Raw genomic sequence first — 9,560 nt, forward strand, 5'->3', positions numbered from 1 at the left:
GGGAAAACAGCTGCAGCCGCCCCCCGCTCACATATATCCACTTCTGCTTTAGACATGTCATAAGTGTCTGCATCTATCTATAGCATCTCGCCTCCTATCCGATAATTGTCTGTGAATCTGTATGTATGGACATCATAGTGCACTAATTCCCATGGGTGTCACCTCTGCTGCAGGCACCATCACGGGGGTCCTCGGCTGAGGCCTCTAAATGTACCGGTGAAACTAGAAACATGTGAATATTGTGCAAAAGTCCATTTATTTCAGTAATGCAAATTAAAAGGAATTGCATTAATGCAGCTTAAAATTAGAATTTTGTGGAAAGGTTGAATATTCTCGGCTCAAAGTGTCCCCCTCTAGTCGGCTAATTAACCCTTACCCCCTGAGCAAAGGGGACCTCAAAATCAGACTTTTGGCTTTCACAAGCTGTAAGCCATAATCATCCAAATTATAACAAATAAAGGCCTGGAATATCTCGCCTTCCATGTAATGAGTCTCGTATAGTAGTTTCACCTTATAAGTTGCATTACTGAAATAAATGAACTTTGCACGATATTCGAATTTTCCGACTTTCACCTGTGCATGCTGCGGACATCTGCTGTGGATTTCCAGGCCCTAGGTGGTGTGGTTTAGGCCACACGTGTATACACGCCGCATTAGATGCAGGTATTGCCGCAGATCTGATATATTACGATCCCTGGGTTCCTTCCCTAATTACTCGCTTGGGTTCTAAAGTTTGGTCTCCATGAAGACTCCAGGCACCGACAGTCTGTAGACCAGTAAACTCCAACTTTGCCTACTACTCCCAGTATGCGCCATCCCTTCCACTTCCCCAAGTGTGTCTTCTGTACCAGTCCTCCGTGAGTCTCTTCTACCCCGATTCTTAAGGCCTCGGCCAGTTCCTTCACACCATTTTGCCACCTGTACCCCTCCCCCAAGCGTGACTTCAGGAGATAAAACCATGGGTTTCATTACAAAGGTGAAAATGTCAGTAACCTGTGATGTGCGCACGTATTGTGCTAATGGGCTGCTCTTGTTGCTTCGTACGAAGCCTTTCTAATCCCCTCCATGTATCCGAGTGGAAGGGGCCGCTAATGAGAGGACTAAGCCTCTGCTCTCCTGGGTAGAGCTCCAGCACCACCGCAGGGCTCAGCGGGGCTGCCGCCTCTAATTAGGCCATAAGGGGAGCAGAGAGAAGGAGGAGACCCTATGCACGGCGCGCTCCGCTCCACAGGACCCTTAATCCGCTGCCGTGCAGATTACACGGACCTGAACATACTGAACTATCCGCCATATTAGTGACCCCTCTCTTCTCTTCCAGGAGCGGAAGCTGAGTGCCCACCCCTATGTGGAGATCTATAAAGGGGATAAAATCATCTTCATGTGCCCCTTGTCTCGTCAAGATGACTTCTACGTACCTGAGATGAAAGAGCTACTGAGGAAGGAGAGAGGAGAGGCGCCTCTGCCAGAGTCTGAAGGTATGTGCCAGCTGGGGCATTGCCCCTCCGCATGGTGGTTGTGAAGGTAAATTAGAAGCATTAAATAATAGTATAGGCCTGTGATGGCCGACCTCCGCCCCTCCAGCTGTGGTAAAACTACAACTTCCGAGATGTACACTTGCTTGGCTGAAATGACTGGAGCATTCTGGGAGTTGTAGTTTCACCACAGCTTGAATGCCGGAGGTTAGAGGCCTTCTGAGAGCAGGAGGAGCTGAGCCCTTGATGGTGTCCCTGTCCACTGGATGATTGTTAGGGCGCCTTGTTCACACAGGGCAGATTTTGTTGCAGAAAGTTTCTGTGACTGAAAATAAGTTTCATTTATCTGAATGAGGAGTGCAGAAATCCAAGTGCTCCCCATTTAGATGAATGAAACTGAATTTCAACAAGGTCTGCCATGTGTGAAGGTGCACTTAGATTGGTGAAGATCCCGGTAGTCGGACTCCCACCAATCGCAAGAAGGGGGATCCTCTGTTCTCTGTTGGAATGGCTCAATGGTCGAGCGTGTGCACCACTGCTTCACTTGAATTCTATGGTTCAGCAGAAGATAGTGGAGCGCAGGACGCCACCATTATGGAAACTGACGCTTAAAGACCTAATGATAGAGCAGTTACATATCTCACAGCTGACCTCCAGCCCGCCAGCGGGATGCAGGCCGCCGCCCGCCACAAACAACGTTGTGTAATAAGACAAAGGAAATTTGTGCGACCATGCGGTTTATAACTTCTACCTGATGGTTGCCATCCGCTGAGTTGTCTGTGCCCCATTGAGGCCTATAACTTATTCTGTGCTGTATACCGCCAGATGCACTATCTGCACCATGACGTGTCCCGGAGAACTTCTGCTCTGGATGCTGAAGACGGTGGTGTGGAGCTCTCACATGGCGGTCTTGTGCTTCCTTGCAAGTTATAGGTGGGGCAGCAATCAGCTGGTATTGGAAATGTTCTTTTCACCAGTGACAAAGTTCTCGAACACTCATCTCCTTGTGTGAAAATGCGACCATCCTCTTCCAGGGCTCCACACAGTGCAACCTAAAGCGTCCTAGAATCTGATCTCACTCATTGGGTTGTTGAATGCATCACGTCTTGGAGCAACGGTGAATCTTTCACAGCAGCAATTTCACAAACCAACTTTCCAAGAGAACATCCGAAGAGGTGCAGTCCTGACCCGAATGCGGTCGAGCTGTGGTGACAGGACCGGAAACCTGCAGATCTACAGAGAAGGACAGTATGAAAGCCTGAGACCGGATTCTAGAGGGGGCTTGGTTACCATTAGGGGGTGCTCCCGGTGTCGCACGGGCTGCCTGTTATGGATCAGAGAACTCTGATCCTGAACCTTGCTCATGTGATTCTTCATCTTCCCTAATATGAAAACTGCTCAGGGGGACGAGCCTGCAGTACTCGGGGCTGTCTGCAAGGGGGGGGGGGGGATTATCCAGTTCATAGGTCGGTGTCACACAGCGCTGGTCATCGGAGCTGGAAAGCTTCTGTCTCTTCTAATTGCTTCCTGCGCGCTCTGCCATGCTTGCACTTGGATTACGTACCTCCCAGGGTGCTTTGTTTTGCTTCCTGCTGCCCTTATGATGGGGGGTCTGGGACCTTGTAGAGTCAGGATAGCAGACCGAGTCCTCCAGCTGTGTCAGCCGCAATTAACATTATTTTGCACTTAATGACTCCCCAGAGCTCTGTCACCAGCCGTGGGCAGTACCAGCTGTCACTGTCACCTCTTCGTGTTACGTTGCCCTCTGCCCTGGCTCCCGGCAGTCGCTGCCAGCCAAGGTCATTATTTGTCCTGGTAGTCGGGCAGCGTGTGAGGCGCAGATTTGGTTAATGTGCAGGCGGGGGGCAGGACGTGGAGCTGACACCCCTCATCCTCTCCCTCTATTATTATCTGTATGTGTTATTAGGCAGCTGGAGGCTGACGCACCACATGGGCGTTGGGTACAATAAATGGCATGTTATAATCTGCCGGGTCGGGGGCCCACCTGTGAGGGAGCGACAGGATAGTCGTACTAAAATTAGGGATGCCAAATCGGAGTACAGGGAGTGCAGAATTATTAGGCAAGTTGTATTTTTGAGGATTAATTTTATTATTGAACAACAACCATGTTCTCAATGAACCCAAAAAACTCATTAATATCAAAGCTGAATATTTTTGGAAGTAGTTTTTAGTTTGTTTTTAGTTTTAGCTATTTTAGGGGGATATCTGTGTGTGCAGGTGACTATTACTGTGCATAATTATTAGGCAACTTAACAAAAAACAAATATATACCCATTTCAATTATTTATTTTTACCAGTGAAACCAATATAACATCTCAACATTCACAAATATACATTTCTGACATTCAAAAACAAAACAAAAACAAATCAGTGACCAATATAGCCACCTTTCTTTGCAAGGACACTCAAAAGCCTGCCATCCATGGATTCTGTCAGTGTTTTGATCTGTTCACCATCAACATTGCGTGCAGCAGCAACCACAGCCTCCCAGACACTGTTCAGAGAGGTGTACTGTTTTCCCTCCTTGTAAATCTCACATTTGATGATGGACCACAGGTTCTCAATGGGGTTCAGATCAGGTGAACAAGGAGGCCATGTCATTAGATTTTCTTATTTTATACCCTTTCTTGCCAGCCACGCTGTGGAGTACTTGGACGCGTGTGATGGAGCATTGTCCTGCATGAAAATCATGTTTTTCTTGAAGGATGCAGACTTCTTCCTGTACCACTGCTTGAAGAAGGTGTCTTCCAGAAACTGGCAGTAGGACTGGGAGTTGAGCTTGACTCCATCCTCAACCCGAAAAGGCCCCACAAGCTCATCTTTGATGATACCAGCCCAAACCAGTACTCCACCTCCACCTTGCTGGCGTCTGAGTCGGACTGGAGCTCTCTGCCCTTTACCAATCCAGCCACGGGCCCATCCATCTGGCCCATCAAGACTCACTCTCATTTCATCAGTCCATAAAACCTTAGAAAAATCAGTCTTGAGATATTTCTTGGCCCAGTCTTGACGTTTCAGCTTGTGTGTCTTGTTCAGTGGTGGTCGTCTTTCAGCCTTTCTTACCTTGGCCATGTCTCTGAGTATAGAACACCTTGTGCTTTTGGGCACTCCAGTGATGTTGCAGCTCTGAAATATGGCCAAACTGGTGGCAAGTGGCATCTTGGCAGCTGCACGCTTGACTTTTCTCAGTTCATGGGCAGTTATTTTGCGCCTTGGTTTTTCCACACGCTTCTTGCGACCCTGTTGACTATTTTGAATGAAACGCTTGATTGTTCGATGATCACGCTTCAGAAGCTTTGCAATTTTAAGAGTGCTGCATCCCTCTGCAAGATATCTTACTATTTTTGACTTTTCTGAGCCTGTCAAGTCCTTCTTTTGACCCATTTTTCCAAAGGAAAGGAAGTTGCCTAATAATTATGCACACCTAATATAGGGTGTTGATGTCATTAGACCACACCCCTTCTCATTACAGAGATGCACATCACCTAATATGCTTAATTGGTAGTAGGTTTTCGAGCCTATACAGCTTGGAGTAAGACAACATGCATAAAGAGGATGATGTGGTCAAAATACTCATTTGCCTAATAATTCTGCACGCAGTGTAGAGATGGAAAGCGGCCATCACGGGGAAAATAACGTATTGGTGCCAGAAAGAGGAAAAGCTCCGGGCAGCGGTGTGAGAGGAACCCGAGACATGCTCCGCCATGCTGTTCATGCACACGTGACCGCCAGGGATTGTGGACAATGGACATCATCGATGCAGGACCAGAGCGTGGCGCCGGAGTGGTGGGATACATATAGGTGAATAGGGGGCTCTGCTCCGGGCCAGGTTTTTTAAAATCTTGGAAAACCCTTTAATAATTACAAAATGAAAAGTTCTGCAACTTTCTAATAGACTTTCTGATCCTCATTTTTAAGATCTCTGCTACAGCTGATGATTTGTTACAGTGTATCATATGAGGGCTTGGTTTTCTGTGGGACAAGTTTGCATTTCCTAAAAAATTCTTTCTGGGGTGAAATTGTAAAAAAAATAAACTTACAATTCCGCCTTCATTTTTTGGGGGTTTGTTATTATGGCATTCACTTTATGCTAAAAGTGACAGGACGCGTGCGGCTCACTATGATCACAGCGATGCCAGACTGTGTACTTCTATTAGGTTTTACTTTAAAAAAATAAAAACCTTTGAGAAAATAAAAAAATTTCTTCCCATTGCTATATTCTGACAGCCATCACTTTTTTATATTCAGTCTGCAGAGTTGTGCGAGGTGAACTCTAGTTATTGGTACAGTCTTAGGGAATATATTAATTTTTCCCACTTTTGTTTAGTTTTTTGGGGGGACAATGTGCCAAAAATAGCAAATCACACTTTATTTATTTTATTATTTTTTTCTAATAGTTTGTCCATTTTCGGAGGCAGCGAGGCCCCCCTTCTTCGTAACCGCATAGGTGCTATTGAAGGGTTAAATGACCGGGATTGGAGTCCTCTCTGTTCCCAGTCACTGCTGGCGGGTGTCTCTGTATTATGCATCCAGCACCCGCCATGTGTGGAGCGAGCTCAGCGTGTGAGCCTGCACGCTAATACCATGCATGTACGGCATTAGGCTGCTTTCACACTGGCGTTTTGGTTTCCGTTTGTCAGATCCGTTCAGAGCTCAGCGGTCCAAAACGGATCAGTTTAGCCCCAATGCATTCTGAATAGAGAAGGATCCGCTCAGAATGCATCAGTTCGCCTCCGATCAGTCTCCGTTCCGCTCTGGAGGCGGACACAAACGCCGCTTGTAAGCAGCGTTTTGGTGTCCGTCTGACGAAACTGAGCCAAACGGATCCGTTCTGACAATGTAAGTCAATGGGAGCGGATCCGTTTTCTATGACACAATAGAAAACTGACCTGTCCTCCATTGACTTTCAATGGTGTTCAAGTCTTGGTTATGTTAAAGATAATACAAACTGATTCGTTCTGAACGGATGCAGACGGTTGTATTATCTGAACCGATCCATCTGTGCAGATCCACGACGGGTCCGCGCCAAACGCGAGTGTGAAAGTAGCCTAAAGGGGTTAAATGCTGAGAAACCTGCTGTAAGGACACGGCCGCCATCTTCTGGGCATAGATTCTCATCTTCTCCTCTTTCTCCTCCTCCAGGTGCTGAACTTGACCCCCTGTTATTAGAGGACACTTTAAGCTTGGAGCTGGTGTCGGAAAATCAGGAAGAGACCGAGGCTGAAGGCTCCCAACGAAAAGAGCCAACCAACAGCGAGAAGAGCCCCAGCGAATCCGGGGCAAGCGCCTCGTCCTTCGAAGAACTGGACCTGGACGGCAACGCGGCGGCCAAAGACCAGCAGGAGGCAAAAACCGAATGGAGTAAAATGCCGGAGAGCTGGGATAAAGAGAGAGCGGAGGAATGACTGATCGTAAACGAATCCTTGTAGATGATTATAGCCGTTAGTAAAGCCTTCACATAGCGACAGCGCGCTCCGCCCCCCCCCCGTGCACATCCGCCGCGCGGTGCAGTCAGCTGCCAGCGGGGGGCTTTAGTTTATAGACGCTCAGTTTCTTTGCAGGAAAACAAAAGTTTTATTTGTCTTTTAACTTCTTGTATTGAAGTTGTCGGCTCCGAGGATCCTGCAGCTGCTGATTTTTGGCAAGGTGAATATTAGCTGAGCGGAGAGCGAGGGCCGCGGGACCCGGAGAAGAGCCTCCTATGAAGGCGACTCCGATTGGCTTCACGCGCATTGAAGAAGAGTCTTGTCCTCAGAGTGTCGGCCGGTTTCAAGGTCGGAATAAAATGTTAAGAAATAAACTGCACAAGACGAAGACTCCGCGTCCTGATTGAGCGGGACGGAAATCTCTGTACACCAGCAGCGCCGCGCAGGGGTGTGACCGCGTGTGCGCTCAGGAAAAGTCCTTTAATCTAATGAGGCTTGATTGTTGTCGGCCCACATCTCCTGCCTCTCCCCTTTATTCTGCAGTTCTGTGCCCGACCTTTGGATGCCATCATTCTGATACCTGCTGGCGCATCCGTTATCTAGTATTGCGCGCCCTCCAGAGCTGATGACTTCTGCTTGGTCATTTACATAAATGTCACCGCCAAGGAATGCTGGGCTGTCGGGTAAATTCCTGCTAATCTGGCATGAACTTTTTTGGCATGCCAGATTATCAGGTTTCATATAAAATGAATTGCGCGGTTCATCTGTTGTCAAGCTCCGGGAAAGAATTGTAAGACAAGGAGAGCAGGATGAATGAAGCTAATCCGGCATCCAGTAATCCAGAAAGTCTCCTGCCTGTTTCCAGTGCAGACTGCAGAATAAACTCGGGAGACTGAGGAGGAGAAGAAGAACACGTTTAGTTGGGTTCCAGGCTGATTTGCTGGTGTCCATACATGGCTGCTCCCTTTACCTGTCCGGACGGAGACCCGTCCACCTGGAGGCCTCCTGCCGGAGCTAACGGCCTCTTGTGAAGGACATCGGTCATTGACCATGGAAGCTGTGCCTCACTGCTCGCCTGCACACGTTCCTGGAGCTAAGCTGTGTGACCGAGCCCCGACACCTAGGACGATGTACCGACGAGTGGTGTCTGGTTTGTTGACTGTGCACTGATTGCTTCCCGTCCTCCATCTTTATCCCGCACTTCTCCTGAGACTTGGGTCCAGCCCCTCCAGACAACGTGCAGGTGTCGGTCCTGTATGAGGGTCTGACCGAGTCCTTCCTCAGCGGCTGTGCGTTTCTCCCATCCCCGCTGTGGTTCTGAAGATTCCCGTATATGATATTTATTATTTATTGTCTTTTCACTTCTTGCGTTGGGTCTGTCGCCGTTCTCTGCTCGTCTCTGCAGCGTCCTATCATTTTCGGTAATTGTAGCCTTTCCGAAATAAACCTTGTTCTCTGAAATGTTCATGGCTCCGTTTTCTGTGTGTAGCACAAAGCGCTAATTGACGCTTGGACTGTGAGACGCTTTCTGTGTACTGCAATTATATCCGGTTTCAGGGAGTGTTTACTTCACTTACTCCAGAGCTTCACTCCCTATTCAACAGTCCATTCTGTTGAGCTGTGAGCAAGAGCAGATCTGGAAAAAAACATGGTGGACATCACCTGGAGAGCTGACACTAAAGCACCTCTGTACAGTTCACCTATAGAATCTCCATGGACAGCAGAGTCTCTGTATACATTGTAACTGCAGCAGAAGAATAGTGAGTGCAGCTCTGGAGTATAATACAGGATGTAATTCAGGATCAGTACAGGATAAGTAATGTATGTACACAGTGACTGCACCAGCTGAATAGTGAGTGCAGCTCTGGAGTATAATACAGGATGTAACTCAGGATCAGTACAGGATAAGTAATGTATGTACACAGTGACTGCACCAGCAGAATAGTAAGTGCAGCTCTGGAGTATAATACAGGATGGAACTCAGGATCAGTACAGGATAAGTAATGTATGTACACAGTGACTGCACCAGCAGAATAGTGAGTGCAGCTCTGCAGTATAATACAGGATGTAATTCAGGATAAGTAATGTATGTACACAGTGACCGCACCAGCAGAATAGTGAGCGCAGCTCTGGGGTATAATACAGGATGTAATTCAGGATAAGTACAGGATATGTAATGTACAGTGAGGAACAGAAGTATTTGAACACCCTGCGATTTTGCAAGTTCTCCCACTTAGAAATCATGAAGGGTCTGACATTCACATTGTAGGTGCATTCCCATCTGAGAGACATAATAAAAAAAATAATAATCAGGAAACCACATTGTAGGATTTTTAAAGAATGTCTTTGTCTTGCTGCTGAATAGAAGTATTTGAACACCTGAGAAACAGCAAGAATTCTGTCTCTCAAAGACCTGTTACTGCGCCTTTATAAAGTCCACCTCTACTCCACTCATTAATCTAACTTAGTAGCACCAGTCTGAGCTCTTTAACCACCTCAGCCCCCAGTGCTTAAACACCCTGAAAGACCAGGCCACTTTTTACACTTCTGACCTACACTACTTTCACCGTTTATTGCTCGGTCATGCAACTTACCACCCAAATGAATTTTACCTCCTTTTCTTCTCACTAATAGAGCTTTC

General features: G+C 47.3%; 1 protein-coding gene across 1 annotated transcript; it reads left to right on the forward strand.

Annotated features, from left to right (window-relative positions):
• Positions 1 to 1,279: 1,279 nt before the first annotated feature.
• LOC120985538 (testis-expressed protein 264-like) lies at positions 1,280 to 8,374 on the forward strand (the record flags this gene model as incomplete). Its single annotated transcript, XM_040413524.1, has 2 exons — positions 1,280 to 1,475; positions 6,636 to 8,374. Coding segments are annotated over 2 exons (459 nt in total), but the record flags the coding sequence as incomplete, so codon positions are not given.
• Positions 8,375 to 9,560: the final 1,186 nt, after the last annotated feature.

This window comes from Bufo bufo, unplaced genomic scaffold, assembly GCF_905171765.1.
Source record: "Bufo bufo unplaced genomic scaffold, aBufBuf1.1, whole genome shotgun sequence".
Taxonomy (NCBI): domain Eukaryota; kingdom Metazoa; phylum Chordata; class Amphibia; order Anura; family Bufonidae; genus Bufo; species Bufo bufo.